The 22,783-nt window shown below is 36.1% G+C and overlaps 1 protein-coding gene across 9 annotated transcripts in view; it reads left to right on the forward strand.

The window, feature by feature from the left end:
* Positions 1-22,783, forward strand: part of faf (ubiquitin carboxyl-terminal hydrolase-like faf) — a 172,824-nt gene that overhangs the window by 18,939 nt on the left and 131,102 nt on the right. For 8 of the 9 annotated variants that reach the window (XM_081769869.1, XM_081769872.1, XM_081769871.1 and 5 more), the window contains exons 3-8: positions 1,539-1,737; positions 3,268-3,493; positions 5,970-6,104; positions 14,985-15,141; positions 15,882-16,066; positions 20,364-20,502. In XM_081769869.1, the coding sequence (XP_081625995.1) occupies positions 1,539-1,737; positions 3,268-3,493; positions 5,970-6,104; positions 14,985-15,141; positions 15,882-16,066; positions 20,364-20,502 (1,041 nt within the window). The remainder of the gene's footprint in view (positions 1-1,538; positions 1,738-3,267; positions 3,494-5,969; positions 6,105-14,984; positions 15,142-15,881; positions 16,067-20,363; positions 20,503-22,783) is intronic. The other variant, XM_081769874.1, reaches the window with a different exon arrangement.

The raw sequence follows: 22,783 nt of genomic DNA on the forward strand, positions 1-22,783 counted from the left end.
TCAGTGTTCTGCATGTGTAGCATGAAAAGAAAATATCAATAAAGGCTTTAGCGCAACATCATTTTACAATGAAAAGGTACGATTGGTTACGATAATACCAACTTCCATTTCCAGGTCAAAGGCACTAGAATTATTATTGTTGACAAAATAGTTAATTGACAAGTCAAGAACAGTAATAAAAACCAAAGGAATTTATAGAAATCCCGATCCATACTGTGGCCATTTAATTGATGAGAACACAGTTGAAAGAGCTTTAAAGTATTATCTATGTGACGAATATGACTGCTCCCGTCAAAGCCCAAACAAAAGCGATGTTGTCACTGTGGTAGAAGATGGTATTAAGACAAAGGAAGTTAAGCGATACCTAACGCGATCAATTAAGGAAATATATAAAGTCTTTAGAAGAGAAAATCCAGAATTGGAAATGAACCACTCAAAATTTTATAGCCTGCGGCCGAAATGGGTTATACACAAATTGTTCCATTGCGCTATTACTGGATGGGTAACATAGATTTTGACTGTGCAGCAGTGTTCATAGTCGATCTCATTTTGCGAATCAATGTTGCCCTTTTCTGTTTTTCGATCAATATAATTTAACGATGGTAACTAATGTACTGTATCAGCACATGTTCTGCGAACTTCGCAAAGCTGAGAAATGAATTATCGGCGACCGAAGCATCGTCTTCTGTCAAATTTCAGTATCCCGCTACTTGCCTCGTAAACATAATTTTTCGGAGGAAACTTTTAGCCATAAAATCTAAACCAGTGCATAGTCGAATATAAGACTTGGTGAGCCTTTAGGACACGTACATAGCTCATTTATACTGAAAAATTATATTTTTTTGAAATACGTTTTCTAAGAAAATGGTGTCCAAATATGTCGGACTGCGAAAACGGCCAACTTTTCGTTGTTACTGCTAAAATATCAGTCACAACCTCTCTAAAGTATTTGTGCGTTAAAGAGCCTAGTCATGCCTACTCAGTTTTAAACATATATATATATATATATATATATATATATATATATATATATATATATATATATATATATATATATATATATATATATTGTTACGGAAAACAGGAAAAAATTCCGAAATCGCGTAATTTTCGAATTTTTTTCTAAAGTTGCTACAATTTTTGGACACCCTGTATACAAAACATGGGAATAACCTTCTGACATCACAAACTACACAGTTATTTATTAGACAAAAAAGAATTACTTGTTTATGTTAATTTGTTGCTGAGATATGCTTCGTCAAAAGAAGTACTTTATGGTCTTCAGCAATTACCGACAATGAAGTTGAGGAGGCAATATCTCAGTAGCAAAATTTTTTTCGAGAAAATATAAAAATACGGGTTTCTTAATTTTCCACAGGGAACTCACAAAAAAATAATTACCAAAATCCATTACTTCACCGGTACATTATTTTCTTGACCTGCCTGAATTGAGATGGAACGCGTCTATAATGTTCTTTATTTTCTGCATGTGTTAGAGCGTTGTGATAAAATTGAAATGTGAACTTTGTCTTTTATAGCAGGGTGGAAGTTTGCTAACCGAAGGTGTTGGTGGGGAGCCTGACCAGGAATTGGATGATGGCGCTGAACCCGATTTTCCTCACTCCAAGCTGGCTATGTTGGATGAGAAGATATCAAGTCCTCGATGGGTTGTCCCTGTGTTGCCAGACCAGGAGTTAGAGGTTCTGTTACAAGCCTCCATTGACTTATGTAGGAAAGGTAATTAAAAAAAAAAAAAAGTCACTAGAAGCATGTAGTTGTTATATTGTAAATTTATTCTGAATATATTACTTTCAGAATATTCACATATTCTTTCCGTCGTGTGAAGTACTTCTGTCTTAAGTGCATATTTCATAAACTGCCAGAACTGTTAAGTTAATGCTTCGTCATGTCATGATTTAATGCAAATGTTGTATGTAAAGGCATTTTTATTATTAAACTAGTTTTAATTTAAATGTTTATTAATATATAATGTATCTATGTATGATTTTGATACTGTATGAGGGAGTTGCAACTCAAAGTACTGTCTAATTGAACTTTCTCGTAAATTTAGTAGTGGTACCTGTATTCGAGAGTTACTTTTTTCTATAATCTCGGTACGGCCTATATTCACGCAAATATGGTATTTATCCCGGACAAACCTTTATTCAGCGTATCAGTGTTGAAATTGTGTTTTATACATTTGATTGTGACCCTTTGTGCACTTCCTCACGTAAAACTTTCGTGTTTATGTATGAGTCGTATTTACGTGAAAATATCACTATTTATATTCCTTTATATAAAGATCAGAGACGAGAGTGTTTCGGTTTCTTGTTTACATATTCACTCCATAAAATCAGATCAAAGAATTTTTCTAGAGCTGATGGGAGTTACTGGGTATCGCCATCTTGTTAGGTTATGTTTTCTTCAAGACTAAAATGTACTGGTTATCATCATTTTGTTGGATTATACTTTCTTCAAAATTAAAATTTTTTATCATAATTTCAGAAAGATTTTTATAGTAGAATTTCAACTGTATTTGTTCTTTCCAGAATTTCCGGTGAACGAGGTTACTTTTGATTGATATTCGGAGAGCATTGTATTCTCTTTCCTGTAGTTCGAAGATGTTGTTATCTAATATATACAAATAGGAGACACCGCAGACTAATGGTTAGAGCGCATGGTATCGGGTTAGATTCCCGGCCAGTGCTTCCTAATTTTCGGCGTCCACCGAACGTCGTGAGGCAAACTGAGGAGTCACGTGAATAAAAGACGTGACAGGGCGACGCAGCGTGCTGATCACGTGTTTGTCGCTGGGCTGGATGTAGTTTAGCCGATCGCTAACAGATGGCATTGGAGCAGCTCAAACGCACAAAAAGGACTTATTACGCCAAATGGTTTGGTGTTAATATATACAAATGTCGATTGAGTCGATTAATTTACTTGAAATATTTTCTTTCTTCGAACAAAACGCAGATAATTAAAATGTTTTTCAAGCTAAGGATTTAATTTTAAGGAAGTGCTGTTTTGAATGAATACATTAAGAATTTCACTTGCATCTTTCGGTTCACTGATTTTTGGGACATCTGGTGGTTCTAATATACAATTTTTTATGTATTATATAACTTTGTTCTTGCTTACTGGGGTGTGAATGAACTTCTGATAGGGATAGGTGTTGATAGTCTGTACATATAATACAATAGAAGTACGTAGAAAAGTATTATTCTATTTTTTTTTTTCATATTTACTATTATTTTCCTGTTCCTTTAGGTCTTGATGTTCGAAGTGAAGCATGCCAAAGGTTTTTCCGTGAAGGGTTGACAATTTCTTTCACAAAAATTCTAACTGATGATGCTGTAAATAGCTGGAAATTTAATATTCATCATTGCATATACCAAAACTGTGAACGGCTAGTAGAACTCTGTGTAGTAAAGCTCAATCAAGATTGGTTTCCGTTGTTGGATTTGTTAGCCATGGTTTTCAATCCCAATAATAAGTAAGTAGAACTTCATCTTATAGTTTTATATTACGGAGGTGTATGTGTGAATTTGTTAGTGTGTTAGATTTCAATTCTCACAGCAGAGTATAGTTACAGAAATTGTGACATGAACTTAACCTTGCTTGCAAAGAATCATAGTAAGAGGCATTACAAGATGATAGCAAAATTTCTTCTTTCAAACTAAGAGTGGAAAACATCCAAATGAAACAGTTAAACATATTTATAAGGTATGTTACCTTATGTTGCATGATTGACTTGCCCAATATATTTTTAGCCATCGTTTACTGTGGCCATCGTCAGGGTCAGTTGGCTGAACTGAATGGCCGAAGAAATGGCTGAAATATGTTTCACAGATCAATAATAACACAAATGCAAGGTAACAAATATTTTATTTATATAGTACGGTTAGGGTAAAGTGAAGTCTGTTACGTGTTCAGAAGTTAAAAAGTTACATTTCCGAGCCTGAACTGCAGAATGGAGAAAACATGAATTTATGTAATTTCATACTTGGAAAGAAGTAGAAACCAGAATCAGTATCGTTGGGTAGCTAGTACTTGTCATCACTTGGTGAAGTAAGACTGTATTTTGGGGGGCATGATGGATAAGTGGTAGAGTGTTTACCTCTGGTGCATGGGATCCCTTATTTTATCCCCGGCCAAGTAAATTTGTGGTAGACAACATCTTTGTCCGTTGGTTTTCTCGGGGTACTTCCGTTTTTTCCCACATCATCATTCCACCAATTCTTCCAGCATTAACTTGCCTTAATCATTCTTCTCCCTTAGCCTAAAGGGTATAAACGTGGGACGTTAAACTTTAAGATATCGTTTCATTTCAAGACCGTATTTTTATTTATTAACAAAACGTAACAGAAACGTCTTGTTTATGCTGGAATAATAATAAAGCAGATAATGGGAAGGGATGTCTGCCACGACGTATAAATAAAGGTACCATTCCTGCATTCATCTGATGAAACTGAGGGGAAAACTGGGAAAAGTCAGTGGCTTGCCAACGAACTTGAACCGGGAATCGCTCGATTGCGAAGCAACAGCACTGCTCGCCAATCTACTGTATTCTCCCTGGGTTTATATTTCGCGTCTTAACTAATCTCCTAACATTTCATTTTTTTTTCTTTTATTTACTCGGGTGCTGAAACACTAATAGCTTTCAAACTTAGAAAGTTGGAATTAAATTAAATTAAAAGAAGAAAAAGAACTAAGCGAGGTAAGTTCATGTGTGAATTTCTGTTATTAGAAATAGCTTTGATAGTGTACGGTACTTGTAGCTTCTGCTCAACATTATAGAGATAGAAGTTAAAAAGCAATTAATTTGTTAATTTTAGTTAATATTCGTATTCGTCATTTAGTTTATTAATAAAATGCAGTTTATCAGTTTGATCTCGTAAATGTCTTACTAATCCAGGTGAAAATGTATCTCGGTCAAATTATTTCCCTTTGTGATGTCTCCTAAACGATTAATTTTGTTGATTACAGTATAATATTCGTTGTGTTTAACAGCACCCTTAAGTTACGAAATTCTTTATTTGAATTGGTACATTCATTTCGAATATATTGCCATTAGAAGTTGGTTTATTAATTTTCAAATTATTCAGAAAGTTATACCTTAATCTTGGCTAGGGAGAACATTATTTTGAAATAGCTAGTCAAAAATAGGATTGAAATTTTATAAATTCTTGCGGAGTTTAAAAAAATTGAAGAAACTAACTGATACAACAACTTTGTAAATATAAATAGTAATATTTAATATTAGGCTCAAGATCGAACTTGGGGGTCTTTCAGCTGTGTGAATAGTCTAGGGTAGTAAGCCGGAGATCTACCCATCTTCACTATTAGAGTAGTCCTAATGTGAACAAAGTGCAGTTGCTTTCTTCTACCATTCCCGCCTAATTCACTGTCAAATCTATAGAGTTGACAACGCTGAACTAAAGTGACAGACAAGCGATTGGTGACGAGACTTCCTAATGATGTAGGAAAATACCATTTCCATGTTTGGATGTTGATATTTAGAAACGAATGTAAACTAGATTTAGTGGTTTATCATCGGTCCTAAAATTGGATCTATTTTCTGTGGATGCATTCCTTCTATATCGTCTTTCAGTTGCTGTGGCCAAACAAAAACCACGTGGATTTGTTTTGATTGGGATAACTCTAATAGTGAACATGGTTTAGTTGAACTTGTCACTCATCAAATTGAATCTTCCGGTAGTCGTATTGATTTTGTGTGCGAATTAAAAATAGCTTTTCATAATTTTTCATCTTTTTTTCTTAATCATAAATTTAGCGAACATTTTGTTTCTACATAAATCGAGTAACTTAAACCTTCCGTAAATATGTTCATCTCGTTCAATGTTAAAGTGCTGAAGAAAGAAATAATTGTACTGGTTTATGTTGAATTAGAATAATTACAGAAGTAATTTCCTGCCATATCATCACTAACTGTGTGTATTGATTTATAGGTTTCATACATTCAACGGCTCCCGCCCGTCGGAAACAGTTCCTCCAGGTTCCCAAATTCCAGACGAGGAGTTATTTGCAAGACCTCCGCAGGATTCTAGAACACCCAAAGGCTGGCTTGTTGATCTCATCAACAAGTAAGATTTTTATTTTTGTTTTTGTTTTGTTTATAGTTTTAATGATGAATTTTCATTGCTGTTGCACTTGTATAAACAATATGGAAAATAAGTATTAATCTAATTCCAAAAGAACATTGTGTTCCATTAAATGATTTCAACCTTCTCGTGGATTTTTCATCAATAATCCTCCCGCAGATAGTCCCAAAACGGTTGCAATCATTTAATGTAACACATTGTTTCGGGATGTAAGGAAAGTACCTAATTTTTACTTTACAAGGTAGTCAAAAAAGTTCTTGCCGTTTTTAATGTCCCACTAATCATGCATTTACAAAGAGGAAACGAAATAACGCACGTGCCTGCCAGGCGATCATAAGTTTGACCATCTTCCTTCAGTAAAACAGACACGTTGCGGATATGCAGCAGTCATAGCTGTCCAGTGTCGAAGAGAAATGGTGGTATCGAGGCAGCTTGTTCGCGTGTGTTTGCTGTATGACTTTGAAGTGGGCCTATCAGCTGCGCATCAAGTCACCGCATGCCAGACATATGGGGAGAATGTCGTGAATAGAACGCACTAGAAATTCCATTCGGGAGATGTGAGCCTTTCGGATGAACCTCGCAGTGGACAACAACATGTGTTGGATGACGAGGCCTCCTGGAAGCAGCCGTCGAGGACGACAATGGTCTAACGTGTGATGAACTTGCAGAAAGGTTCCATGTTTCCACAGGAACACTCACTGCATCTGTATGGGATAGGAAAGTCATACAAGTTAAGCAAGTGGGTACTCCACACATTGTCGGCATCCAACAAGGAACAACGAGTAACAGCCTGTTTTTCCTTGCTCTCACGACATCTGAGCATACCCATCTTTATAGCTTGCTCACTGCTGACGAAAAGTGGGTCCTGTATGACATTTCCAAACGTACCAAACATTGGTTGTCGCTACATGACCCTGTTCCTCACACCTCAAAACTACTGTAGCACCTACGAAAGGTTATGCTTTCTGTATTGTCGGCAAGTGGTGCATTACGAGCTCCTTCCACTTGGTCAAATTATGACTACTCACCTCTACTTTTAGCAGCTGCAAAGAGTACACCGTGCATTGCGTCAGGAGCTGGCATTGATGAATCGCAAGGGTGTGCTCTTTCTTCACGACAATGCCCAATTACAAAGAGGACCTGGAAGACCATTCGGCAACTTGGCTGGGAGACAGTCACGCACCATATTCTCCGGACCTTGCGCTAACAGATTACCATATGTTTCATTCCATCAACAACCACCTTCGTGGAAGATCTTTCACAAATGAGGAGGACCTGCAGAACGCACTCGCGGACTACATTTGCATCCACGATCGCCGAGTTCTATCACCGGGGTATTGTGTAGCTGTAGGAACGTTTGCAAAAAGTGGTGAATGCTGATGAAGATAACTTAAGACACCTAAAGCTACGCACTGTCCACTTCATTATTCTTTGTTTATCATTGCTCTAGAACGGCAAAAACTTTAAGGTTACCTTGTAGTAATATGTATTCCATAGCATCCATTGCCAAGTCTGAAGAGTACTTTGACCATCAATAATTTTAACTTCGATCCTGATTCATTTATTTTTACTCATAGAAGACGGTTGTTTTTAAAGCATAACACACGCATTTTTTTAATAATGATAATTCTCGTAGCTTGTGTTGGGACAAGTCTTGATCAATAGTATACATATATTTGTAAATAATGCAGTATATTTATTTCAGTTTAACATATACAATTTGGGTTGACATGTGTCGTCAGCCCTCCAATCAGAGGCTCAGCGATCCAAACCATCAAAGAAATTATTACATGTGATGAACAGTTTACCTCTGTTCGAAATTGAGACTGCGGAAACCAATCCCCGAAAGCTTCTGGAACCGTGGTTAAGTGAGAAAGTTCTGAATACGTGATTTTGTGCGTGTGAGGTGGAACTTCAAAGGTGTGATCCTTTTTGAATTAGTTCCATATGGTCGCGCTATTTTCGAACCTATCGTGATTCGTTCCATTAGACTGGAAATATGAAATTCTGATCCTAAGATCCTGGATTTGGTGAACCGGAAACTGGCATTTCTTCAAGAGAACAAAAGTCTGACGTATATTGCAACTGCGAAACACTCAAGAAATCTTAAAAACTGGAATAAATTAAACTCCCTCTCTTCCCCATTCACTCCATCTTTTATCCAACGACTACTATTTATTCTAATCGATGACACTTTCTTCGCAGCAGAACCCAGAACGTAAGCATGGTGAAAACCGGACGCCGGGAGTTTTGACTCAGATCCTACTGAGTAGCACCGAGATGGATTCAAAAATTTCACTCAAGAATGACTGAATGTTACACAATGCAATGAGTTGTGCTGTTGAATACCAAACACAATGGATTATGTTCGATCTGAATTTTCGTAAATCCGTTAAGTACAGTCATGTTGGAATTACGTTAATTTGACAATTAGACCATTGTTTCTCAGAATGTGGGTCGCGGGCTGTTTTTTGGTGGATCGCGAGAAGTTTTTCCTTTTAATTATGAAAATTTTATTTTGATGCAGAAACATATGTTGTGAAGTACTATTCAGGAAATGAAAATTGGAAGCGTTTGTTAATGCGGTGAAGAGTAAATGGTTACTCAGTCCTGCCCTGTTTTACAGTCAGTAGAGATGCTGGGTTAGGATGGAAAGAGACTAGGTGAGTCAAAATCTCACGGGGTAGGGCATTGCGACGGGAGTAGTGTTAACTCTCTATGGAAACATTTAAACTCTCTTTGCGCATGACTGTAATTCCATGTAACAGTTATTGAGAAAGAAATTTACATTACACTTGCTCGATCGTCACAGACTGATATTCTCGTACCAACAAGGGCACTATATTCATAAATTTACATTACAATTTAGTTTGAAACTGAGGTATTTAAGATAGACATAAAAGAAACCCTCTAAATTTTGACTTACTAAAATTTAAGCATTGAACTGTACTTGGTAACAGTCGTGGTCGTTCGGGTTGTTAACTACATCCCCCAAATAAATTCCATCTTAATCATTCATACAGACTGTTATTGAACGAACTGGAATAAATACAGCTGTCTATACCTCTTGCTAGCAAATATGGAAATTGTTTGTAAAAACAAAATATCTTTATTTAAAAAAATGAGTATTTACAATAAATATCCTTTAATTTCGTGGAGAAATCGTGGGATGATCAATGACAGTATCTGCATGATCAATGAATGAAATATTCATTCTTCGGATTTTTATTTGGAATTTAATAACTCCAGAGAAAGGTATGTTTGTCATTCAGCAAAATCTAAAAGCTGTGAGTATTCTTGCTTCTTAGTTTCCTGGAATTATTTTCTCAACAATCAGTGCTAAAGAAAAAGCAATCACTATTTCCGTATGCACACGTTGCAGGTAGAAACTCAACCATCAAACTTCAGTACTCTTTGTGTACTCAGTCACGCGTAATACAAACGTGCCCTGCCGGCATGTAAGTAACATATTCATTGTTTCCTGTTTTGATCATCATGAATAGATAGTTAATAAAAGAAGCGTACTCCAGCACAGAATGTTGAAATAAAGAGAAATGAGTCCGTGAAACAGCCAGTCAAACGGGTGGCGAGAAAAAAGAGCGTTTAACATCCATCTCTAACCCTACACCGCAAAAAGAAGAAAAGTTTCCATAAAGTACGATACCGATTATTTAAAAATAGGAATTTTCTGGAATGTAAACCAAGAAGATCCATTTCCACAGTGTGTTGTTTGCTGTGAAATACTTGCAAACGAAAGTATGCGACCAAGCAAATTGTGCCGGTATATTGAAACCAAACATCCGGTTTTGTAAACAAGTCGTTCGAGTTCTTCGAAGGGAAACTGAATGAGCTGAAGAAGTCGAAAAATAAATTTACACATTTCACTAACACGGGATGTATTTGAACCTGAACCCACAAAATGAAGGGGATGTGTATATTTCCTGAAAGCTTGGGTCAAGGTAAGGTCAAAATCGGTTTCCAAAATTGGGAAGGTCTCAAGCATTTCGCTTGAGGGCAGCACGTTACTCATTTTTATTAACATCTTTAAGCGTGTCTTGAAGTCCGTTGCAACCCCGAAATATCTGAAACGGTGGGACAAATATGAAAAAAGAAAAACATGCCTTTCACCATTTCAAAAGTATAACGTATCAAAGTAAAGTAAATTGTCCCAGGGTCCCAGATGGGGTTCAACTCAAAATTTTTAAATGAAAAGGGGGGTCAACTTTCATATCGTATGAAAGTTGGTGTTAAATAAAAGAAGATAAATCAAGTCGCGACTTTCTACGATAAGCCTGTGCAAAATAACGGTGGAACAAAATATCAACATAATCTTTATTGCAAAATCTATAGCCACTCGTATGAATCTGAAACCGTGGAATAGGTGTAGAAACAAAAACACGGACATGTCATTATTTCAAAAGTATAATGATTCAAAGTAAAAAAAAAAAAAAAAAAAGTTCCAGGGTCCCAGACGGGGTCCAACACAAAATGTTGAAATGGAAAGGGATTCAAGTTGAGTATTGTATGAAAGCTTATGTTAAGTGAAAGAAGAGAAAACAAATTTCGACTCTTGATGAAAAGTCTATTGCCACTCCTATTAATCTGAAGCGGTGAGACAGGTGCAAAAACAAAACTAAACAAAACAAAAACTAGAATGTATCAAAGGAAATGACTCGTGCCATTTTGCAATGCTTATCGACAGTCGAGACTTGTCCAATGTCCAGTTCTGTATCATTTAACACGAGCTTTCGTATGATGTGGTTATTTACCCCCCGTGGCACTTGAAACTTTTGAGTTGGACCCCGTCTGGGATCCTGCAGTTGAAACTGGGATATTTCTTTCTTCCTTTGATACATTCTAGTTTTTTTTTTTTTTTCTGTTTGTCGTCAGATTTTTCGGGGTTGCAACGGACTTTGACACGCTTAAAGGTGTTAATAAAAATGAGTAACGTGCTGCTCTCAAGTGGAATGCTTGAGACCTCCCCAATTTTGGTAACCGGTTTTGATCTTACCTTGACCCAAGCTTTCAGGAAATATGTATATCACCCCCACTTTGTGGGTTCAGGTTTAAGTACATTCCGTGGAAGATCAACGAAGAAGCCATGCACGCCTCTTACCTGATTAGTTTTAAGAATTGCACAAACTGGAACATCCCATACAATCGGTGAAACGTTTGCCTTTCCCACAATATAAGATACCGTTGGAGTTATGTTTCGTGAAAAGAGATCATTATCCGTTATCCTGTAGTTCTGTGGCACGCAGAATCGATGAAATGTCTCAATGGATAGATGATCTAGTTCGAAGAGTATGTGCGAGTAAATTTTTCTCTGCAACTAGACTAGAGTCAACAGATATACAAGATTTGTCTCAGTACCTTACATATGAAACAACGAAGTGAATGAAGATATGTTTTTCTGTGAACTTATTCTTCGAGGTACTGGCGAGGAACTTTTCAGTGTTCTTAATAATTGTGTTAATTCGAAAGGTTTAGACTGGATGAAATGTGTTGGTGTATGTAGTGAAGTAGCCAGATTGTAATAGTAACCCGAATTCGTGTAGTTAATCCGAGCGTATCATGGATTCAGTGCAAATTCATAGAGAAGTGTTGGTGTCGAGAATTTGTCAGATGATTTTAAAAGTGTTTTGAATATTGCGGTAAAGCAAGGCAGAGCCGTTACAATCCCGCTTATTTGAAAAGCTGTATGAGGAGATGAGAAGTATTCATAAGTCACTTCTTTTGCACACCGAAGTGCATTGGCTATCAAGGAGAAAACGGTTGGCAAGATTTGTAGAACTACGTGATGAAGTAGCGATATTTTTGGACCAGGAAACCGAGTATGCGGAAAAGATATGCGATGATGTATTTCTGCTAAAGCTTCGCAGACAGAAAATGCAGGTGGTTTGTAGGCACCTGTGAAACATGCATAAACAGGCATATTTTTACAGGCGCCTGAAAATGGAACACACTTAAACACATGAGACAGGTATCGATTTTTTTTTTCACGATCATTGCGTGTTCATTTCACGGAAACAGGCAGTTTTCATGTTGATAGGGTAGCAACCTTGCAACGTGAAAAATGCGTGTAAACATGTAGAGTGGAAAGACACGTACGTAACCGGCATATTCCATGTAGTTAACATACATGTTACCTCATGAGGATGCGACGACAGCTGCTTTTCATTTGATAAAAATGTAATTGACATGTGAAATACAGGTGTTTAGCGGAATATACATGTAAAGTACATCGCAATAAGTACCATACATGTGTCAGGACCTTGCATATGTGCATGACGAACTGGAGACTTGGTTTCTGAATATTACATGTTTCCTACACCTGTAACATTAATGATTCACTTCAGTCAACCTTGTTCATTGCATGTATCTGTTTAACCCATTTATTGGCAATAATGATCATTGCATTTTCCGTTTACCTGCACATTGCATATAGGTGGGCTCACACTTTGTATGTACACGGAGATAATACAGGTAATGTATTCAGTTGTAATCCCATGTATTATACATGTGTCAGGACCTTGCATAGCGATTGTCGAATTGGAGACTTGTGCCTGAATATTGCATGTCTCCTATGCCTATAACGTAAATGTTTAGCTCCAATCCACCTTGTTCACCACACGTATCTGTTTAATTCATTTATTGGCAATCATAATCATTGCGTGTTCCCGTTCACCTGTACAATGCCTGTACACTGGACGTAGAGGAGTTACACACTTCGCATATACACGAAAATGATAAATATAAAATAACATATTCTACAGCATGCGTTTTCCATGCTATACGCTAATACATGGTATTTATGTGTAATGCGATTGTCTCACATGTATATTACATGTTGATAAACAGGCACCTTCCTTGTACTTTTCATTCTTACTGTATTGCGAATGTTATCAACAATCCATTCAAGGTACTTTACATGCACATATTCCCTCCATGTACTTGCATGTGAGTGACTACGTCTATATTGCATGTTCTCATTTTAATGTACAGGCTCTGTAAAACGCGTGTTTTCGTGCAAAATTTCCAACAGAAGTTCAATACTTTTTCGACATCCGTATCACCTGAAGACAATGTGCCTGTAATATTTACTTTACATGTGTTTTCACCGAAACAGGCGCCTGTATAATGCCTGTCAAAATATGACAGGCTTTTACAGGCAGTTCCATGTACAAAACATTGCATGTTTCCTCAAAAATTTTCATAATAGTTACTTATTTGGTTGATATATTTTCGGAATTAAATTAATTTAATCTGTACTTACAAGGCACAGAAGTAGCTGACATATTTGCAGTTCATGATAAAATTCGAGGTTTCATTAGGGAACTTGTTTAGTGGAAGAGTAACATTGAAAATCACAATTATGGCTGTTTCGAAACATTTCAAACGTTCGTGATCGAAAATGAAGTGAATCCAGACGATATTCCATACTTCCTGGAATATCCTCACATTTGGAGGCATTGAAAGAAAGTTCTGAATGTTACTTCCTTGAAGATATGGAAAAGTGTAAGCAACAGATGTGAATTGCAAACTTGTTTGTCAGTGGCATTTCAACTGGAATTTCAATCAAGACTGATGAGGAGCTAATCGACCAATCTCAAAACAGCTCACTTCTTATGAATTTCAACCCCCATTGTTTCGGCTTCCAGCTGGGGATTAAGATCAAGCCCCCAGATACCGGTTACAAGTATCCAATTCCTTGCATCTGAAAGTAACTTGTATCAGCGTCGATATCAATGTAGTTATTAATAAATACGGAAAACAAGCACATGCATCGCATGGTCCTCATTATGAATAGCAGTACAAAGATGTTGCTATTCAATTACTTTTTGTATATCATGTATTTTTTCTTAAGTCTAGGAAAGAATAAACTAGAGATACGATTTAAGAAATTTAATTGCTTTGAAATACATCACCATTACGTAGAATGTCAGTGTGTATTTGAATAGAAGTAGGTGGGCTACAAAATACTTTTTATTGTTTAATGTGGGTCGTAGTAACAATACGTTTGAGAAACACTGGATTAGACTGTTAGATACTGAGAAACTGATCAGCCTTACCCCCATCTTCTCGTTGAAATCGCATATAATTATTTTTATTCGTACAGTCGTAATATTAATAAAATTAGGACTTCGTAAATCAAAAACAATAGAAAGACATGTTTGGATCTTTTTTAAAAAAATATTTTTATTAAAATTAGAAAAAAGTAATCAGGGCAATGTAGGCCAGTTATTGATGTAATAAGTCAGCTTTATTGAACAAAAATATTTAAAAAAAAAAAAAAAAAAAAAAAAACGATTAACGTTCCACCATTATGCCGTTTAGGCTAAGGGAGACGGATGATTAAGGCAAGTAAATAATGATGGAAGAGTTAGTGGAATTATAATATGGGAGGAAACGGGAGTACCTCGAGAGAATCCACGGACACAATGTTGTCCACCACAAACTTGACTGGGGATCGAACCAGGGACCCTACGCACCAGAGGTAAGCTCTACCACTGAGCACCGTCCCAAACTGAAAAGAGAGGTATTAGTAATAGTACGTAACTATGGAATCAACCTATTTCAACGATCATGATAATTCTTCTTGAATTGGAAGTAAGATTACTTCACTCAGATATCTAAAGTATTTCTGTACTCCTGCGTAGACTTTTTATTTGTATATTTTATCTGCTTCAGCGTCTGTTTTTATTTCTTTTCCTGGTATTTTATGAAAACCTGAAACTATACCTCAGTACATGAAAAAACCCTAGCTTTCGAGGTTTTCATATTAGACTAGATTTATTTTTTTATGTTTATTTTAATCTTCCAAGTTACCAGTGTTCAGTGATGCATTTTTCTCTCTTTTAGGTTCGGAAATTTGGGTGGTTTCCAGATTTTGTTGGAGCGATTTCAAAGTGGGAAGAACCTTACTGTGCCTGTAATATATGCTCTCATTCGCCCTTTTGGACTTTGTTATGAAATGTTGACAGTTCATACGATAGTTAAATTTCTAATGCCCATTGTTGTAAGTATATATTCTACTTTTTTTTTATTTTAGTAAAAAGTACTTTAGTATAAAAAAATTGAACATATTCTACATTTTTTCACAATTTCTGTGTAGTGGCAATCTTCATTGAATGGTTTAGATTGAAATTTGTACACCAAGGTTATCGCGATCTTGAAAAGACTAAAATATATCTTTTTATTTTAATCAATGATATATTTAACGGCTTCTAAATTTGTTCTTTCTGACAGTTGCTTTTTTCTGTTTTTTCCTTCCTGCATGTGGGCATAACAGGCAAGAAGAACTGTTTCTATGGCAACAGCATGTTCACCCAATTATAGTGACTCATTTCTCTTGCTCTGCAATGGTAAACATTCCACCCTCTCCGCAAGTTGACAATTTGAATATAAACAAATGCACATTATTTTAGTCGAATGTAAACTTAAGTAGTGGACGTGCCGGTTATTGAACACTCTTTTTAGTTCTCTTTTTTGTCATTTAATTTTATAAAACTGAGATTTACTTGCAGTGAATAATTTCTTGTTTCGATACCTGACACAAAAGCTGGCAACACAGCATGGAGCATTACGTGCGCGCAGCGAGCTGTCAGAAAGGACAAGTAGTATCAATTGCAATGTAATTTCTGGGATTTCAGAGATGTCTTTTACATTCACCGTAAAAGAGACTGGTTTCAGACGATGAATATTAAACTTTTGTATTTGTTATTTTTTTTCTTTACAATATAATACTGTGTGTTTCAGGAAATGGTTCCAGTTATTCTAGATAATCTGACAGACGATGAACTTAAGAAAGAAGCCAAAAATGAATCAAAAAATGATGCAATATCATCAATCATAAAATCTGCCAAGTGTCTAGTGTCGAGAGTACCAAATCAAGAGGAAATGATAAAGAATTTGGAAATTTTCAGACTGAAAATGATACTCAGGTTCGTATAGGACAATACACTAATTTTACTTCAAATGGTTGAAATTATAATGTTTTACTAAGAATATCAGGGATATATTTTTTTAAAAGAAATAATCAGTCATTCTTTAATGTTCTTGGTATATTTCAGCAGCCTCTTGTGTTTCTAGAATTTGTACAAAGTTCAATTTAGTCCTCTTCTCATGACACATTGAAAACCATAGTCACTAGTTCACTTCTTGATGGGAGCTCCTTCGTGGCTAAGCAGTTAGCGTACGCGCCTTTGGCATGGGAGACCCGGGTTCGATTCCCGGTGGGAGCTCATGTGGTTCGGATTCCACGTTAATCAGTAGGTCCACGTCTCGTATAGCGTCGGTGCTGAACGGGACAAACTCAAGATCAACTCAACTCTCTTCTTGGTGGTGTCCTTATTTCTGTTTTTTGTTAAAAAGCTTAAAAACATCCATTGTACACAAAAATTGAAAAATTTACAAATAACTATTTATAGCAACAGTATACCTTTAAAAATCAGCCTTCTTGTGGTTAAATAAGAAAGACATTGCCAGATCTTCAGTGTTATAGACTTCCACACCTATCGTCAAAAATGGTCCTTCATGCTACGTTTGAACTCGTCTGGAAAATTAAGTTACCAATTGAAGCTAACATTACTGAGTCTCTTATTTCTGAATGAAACAATTAATACGTGGGGTCGTGCAAGGAAAAAAAATGTTCTATTTTGAAGAAAGAAAGAAAAAAAAATCGAAAAGTACACAACATTCAAGTTGCACCAAGTAGCCTGTCCTTTTCCACTTTTTCCCACTTTTCAACATAATTTCCAAGGCAGCACAAGCATTTGTCCGATCGTTGCACGAATTTTTGAAACCCATCTGCAAAAAAGTCTGGGTCTAGAAAACGAAGAACACTTTTCACGGTTGTCTGATCTTCCAAATTATTCTGAAAACACTGACCCTGCAGCTGGGACTTAAGTTGAGGAATCAAGTTAGTCACTCAGGGTCAAATCAGAGCTCTGGTAACCTTTCCCATTTCATTTCTCGAAGTTTAGCCTGTGTTAGTGCTACCGAATGAGGACGAGCATCGTCATCCAGAATAATGACACCAGGAGAAAGGAGTCCAGAACTTTTTGCGGCGAATTGTGTTTTTCACTTTTTTTCGTGTTTGGCAATAACGTACAGCATTGACTGTTTCCCGGTTCTCCAGAAACTGTGTGAGCACTGTTCTCTTGGAATCCCAAAAGACTGGCACAAGAACTTAACCTTCAGGTGGTTGAACCTTGAATTTTATTCTCACAGGAGACGTGGAATGTTTCCGTTCCATCGACGCCCGCTTGAATTGGAGTGTAGTGATAAACGAAGCTCTCATCCTGAGTCACAGCACGGCAGAGATAGTTGTTCCCTTCATTGTGATACCGAGTCAGAGAATCCAGTCAACACCATATACGTGTTGTGATATTGTTCAGTGAGTTGTTGTACGACCGAAAGCGATGAAACCATCGTGTATCCCAGTGTTTCATGGATGATTTTGTGTACAGTCCCGACAGAAATGTTCAAATAAGAGGGCTGTTTCATTCTTGATTCTCTTGATTCTTTAGTTGGACAGCACCAATGCATTCACTTTGTTAATCAATGTTGCATCTCTGACTGAAGATGGGCCACCGGGCTGATTCACATTGAATATGCTTGTTCGCCCTTCAAAAAACAATTAGCACCACCTTTGTACCATTTACACTGACATTACACTCTCCATGAACAACAATCAGCTTCCTGTAGATGTCCATAGCAGCAAAACCAGTTGCCCAATCATACTGGATCATAGAACGAATCTTTTCTTTACTCCAGACCAACAACACGTTGTTCCGCCATGAATCTCTGCTCCTTATGGTCACTGCACGTTTTTCACTGCATGACTCATTGATCACGCGGAGCACATTCGCGGTAGCCCGCACGAACATTGCATTGTGTGGTGAATGTAGAGGAAAGACGAAAGAGTACATTGCTACTTTCATGTCAGTTAGTTAAAAAAGGAAAAAGTTACCTTGAACGACTCACGTATAATTCCAATTCTTGTCGAGATTTTTCATCCAGATTTAATGTTGAACGTTTGTCCTGGTACAGTATATATGACTCAAAACACTTTTCTTTCAATGTAATTACTTTCTTCGAATAATTTTAACTTCGTTGACGTTCAGATGTACTATAACATCTATCTATTGTTATTTCAGTTATTTCAGAATTTCTGGAATTAATTCAAACGTAGTTTACTCGCTAAATGTTTCAACGATAACACACAATATATTTAAACTGATGTATTTTCCGAATTAGAAACAGATTCATCAGTTAAATATGTATAAACAGGGAGATGATGATCCACTTCATGTAATTGACTTTCAGGTGCTTGAGGTATCAAATCTGCACTAATCACTGGGATGCTTCTACCCTCATACGTTCCAGGTTTTTCTTTTGAGTTACTACATCATCTTGGAGTTTCCTTATTTGGCTTGAATTTTCGTTGGTTTGCATTTGCACTACGTTGATTAAACTTTGCATAACCTCAAATCTTTGAAGTATCAATTCTATTTTAGTATTAGTTCGCTCTAATTTCGTATTCCGTTATTTGCTGAGTTACTCGTTCTGTTAGTCACCGAGTTATTTGTTCGATCCGGACATCATTTTGTTCTAATTTTTGGGTCCTCGATTGCCCTAATTGACGAATCATTTCAGCCATTGTCTCTGTTGATTACGTGTTAATTTCTTCAATTTGATCACAAGAATTATCACTATTGTTTGGTACACTAGTTATGACAGGCTTACATACCTTTTTATTTCGAAGTAACATATACGTTTATTATAAATATGAGACTGGTATACTTTCAGATAATCTCAAAAGTTCCCAGATTCCGGCACCATTTAATATATAACATCTATACATTAACCCTAAGTTTGTTATATTATAATTTCTGAAACTAATTAAAACGTAATTTACTCACTAAAAGTTCAATAATAACACTCAAGATTAAATATATTTAAACTTGTGTATTTTCCGAAGATTTTTTGCATTGATCTTTTTATTTTTCACAAAATACCTTCTTTATAATTAATAATACATCCTCTATTAATGGCTTTTATACGATTATATCAGCAATCTAGAAAAAACCTTAATACATGTCTGGTCACAAAACTTCACAAATTAAATGTTCAGGTCTGGCCATAAAGAAAAATATACGTCTTTATAGTACTTGTGTGTTTGGATAAGCCTTAAATTACCGAGTCTTGACCCTTAGCATCGCTTCCTTCATCTAGTCCGTGTGCTACTTTTTCTTCGTATCTAGTATGAGCCATCGTATTGACAAATAGCTTGATATATATACCATCATCTACGGTGGTATTCACAAAAGTTTTGTAATCCGTGAAACTATTTTCAATTTTTATTGCTAGTTTGCAGCTAATGTGAAACTAATATATTTATACGACTTCCTGCAAATCAGAAGGCAGTTTTGGACACAGTAGAAAGAATAATCAGTTACTTTTGGATTTTAATGAGGCTTTATTTGTTGATGAATGATATATGTCGAACACCTTTTCGTGAATTTTTTCCAAAATTTCCGTGGCTTATCTACTCTTTTCTACAATTTTGAAAATTTAATCTAGTTGATTATTTATATCTAATCAAATCAAGAAAAGGGGAACAAGGTAGCTTACTAATAGAGCGGTTACATCTGATGCAAAGAGTCCCTGATTATATCCTTACCATGTGAATTTGTGACATAGTCTCTTGATTTTCCGGAGTTCTCCCATATTTAATTCCAGCAATTCTTTCGTACTCGTTTACTTCCGTTTATCATCCTTCTCTAGCCTGCAGAGCATAACAGTGGGAAATAAACCGAAATATTTTTTAAAGAAACTTAACAAAGATTAGTGTTGTATAAATGAGTGGATTTATTGTACAGTCAGCGACAAAATATCTTTCCGTTTGATGAAATTAGTTTTGTAAGTAACTTTAGAATGCAAGGACAATTTGAGTACAGTTTTCAGTAAATTAAAAAGAATATAATTTTCTGTGCGTTTAAGCCATATCATCGTTGTATGTTCAAGCAATATCACCGTTATTCCCAAAATCAATTTTACGAGTCGGTCGCTGACTGTTCATGTAACGGAGTTGATTTCAGGTAGAGATGCATTAAATAAACATTCAGCCTATCAGCACCAGTGTCATATTTCCTAGATTAGGAACCGTTGCTGTAAAGTAAGCAAGTTTTTTGTATATATTCATGTTCTGATGTATACTTCTGTCATTGCTTTCAGGTTACTGCAGATCTCATCTTTTAATGGCAAGATGAACGCGTTAAATGAAGTAAATAAAGTTATAGCTAGTGTATCGTATTACCCTCACCGACATAGTGGCTTAGAAGAGGAGGAATGGTTGACCGCAGAACGAATGGCGGTAAGTAGACTTGGTTTCTGTGGAAAATTAGTAGATCATGGACGAAGCAGGCATAAATAGTTGGTTGATGGGGTATCATATTTTAATATAGGTTAATAGGCAAAGCTTTTAAATATATTAGTTGTATGAAACGAAAATATTGAAATCAATAATTCTAATAACTTAAAGTAGGTAAATAAATTACAATAGTTCACACGTAGGTGTATAATTGTCTCGATCAACGATTTTACTTTTTCTTTCCAAAGGAATGTCCTCTAGTCAGTGGATTTGAAATTCCACCCGTACTGTTCTTTCTCAACACCAAAATTGGCGTGCTTTTTGACTTCCAAACCTTGCTGTCATAAGTTTTGGAGTCTTGCAGAATTCATATGTGTGTGTCAACAGGTATCAAAGTAAAAAAGATAGCGAGGGCGGTTTTCTAGATTCGATTCAGCATCACAAGAATAGATTCCCTTCCACCTCCCCCCACCCCTCATACTCTGCTAAAACCGGAGGTGATCGTAATCTACCACTTCCGATTTCAATATTAACTCTCGGGATTTATGATATACCATACGTGTGTGTTGTTTTAAAATACTCAGGTAACATCTATTACTGCTGGATTTTGTTATTGTTTAGTCGTATATGCATTGGGAAACAGGTCATGTGTGTTTTGAGAGGGAACTCGTCAAGTTGGTGGGGGTTAGACATCAACTGTTTGGCTTTCAAGAGTACAACGCAAAAGGCTTATTTTGTTCTCGCAAATGGTGTGTAAAAGGTTTTATGGTATCCAAGACAGAGTACACGTATTATGGCTTCTTCTCTCCCCTCCCTCCCTCCCTACAATTTTTTGAAATTATTTTAAGATTGTACGTTAACACAGGGCCGGTCCATAGGGGCCTAAACTTTTGAAAAAAATATTCCTCAAATTCCCCTCACGTATATGATACGGACATGCGAGCGGTACCACTTGGAACGTTGTTTTATTCTGAAGAGAATGAGGTACGAACCAGAATCCTAGGATACTAGTTCACGTATCCGATTTTTTTTTTTTTATTATTTTTATTTTTATTTAGAAGTACAGTAATTAAGTCTATCGTAGTTTCCCTTTTGATGCTTATTAGGCATAAATAGCACTTTAGCTGTTGGTGTGACTTACAATAGTGACCCTAGTCAGTACTACTATTGCTTTAAACTATTATCAATGCTTACTGACCGCAGTTTCTGAAACATGAAAATGAGACCTCATCTCTTGTCTGGTGGTTAACGCGTTTGGTGCACGGTCTCGAGTTCGATTCCGGTGGGAGTGCATCTATCGTACCATAGTGATTCAGATTCTTTTTATAACTGGAGGTTGCGTTCTATATGACCTAGCTGCTGATAAAGGAGGCAGATCCAAGTCAATCAACCAACACATTTCAGGTAACATTAGTTCTGATATTTAATGGAAATTAGTGCGTTAGCTTCGAATTCTTAATAATGAAGAAAGAGGAGCATGGTAAGTATGTGATGCAAATAACAAATAGAGTTCGATAGATTATCTACAGAATATGAAACGTAGGCCTGATGAGCAATAACTTCTGCCAACCTAAGTATAAGTATTATTATTATTATTATTATTATTATTATTATTATTATTATTATTATTATTATTATTATTATTATTATTATTATTATTATTATTATTATTAATTTGTTTATTTATTTATTATTTTTTTTTTTTCAAGGTTAGGAACATCGTAAGATTGAAGGGGTCATTTTGACAATTTAGCTCGTTACTGCTACCATTATGTCTTCGCGACAGAATTCCTTTTTGGTTTTTAAAGGGTAGAGTAGTCATTAGGTTAAGATGTGAGTTGTAAGATGGGTAATTTAGCGCTTGCATTCTGGTTTCCTTGACTGCACTTGCGACTTGTGTCTAGGCACATTGACATAAAGAAGTATGCCATCGTTTCTTAAATGTCCTTTGGTTTCTTTCCTTTGATAACCTTTAAAAAAATTAATTACGGAGTCGTTTCAATTTCGGAACTTTTTACCCGCAAATATAAGTATTTCACAACCACTAGCTCCAAACCAGCAACCACGTTGTGCTGAAAACTCAGGACTTGTTTATAGATAGATAGATAGATATACACACAGGATGTCTCAAAAGTCCCCTGACATAGGATAACTTATTATCAGAGTTACAACAAAATGTAAGAAAAAAAAAAACTCCAAATATGATGTTTAATCTAAACTAAAGAAATTCCTTAAATCAGACGAGCCGTTTTGACTATACACTCTTCATGCGCCCAGTGTTAAA

The sequence above is a fragment of the Thermobia domestica genome, chromosome 8, assembly GCF_964235325.1.
Source record: "Thermobia domestica chromosome 8, izTheDome1.hap1.1, whole genome shotgun sequence".
In the NCBI taxonomy this organism is placed as follows: domain Eukaryota; kingdom Metazoa; phylum Arthropoda; class Insecta; order Zygentoma; family Lepismatidae; genus Thermobia; species Thermobia domestica.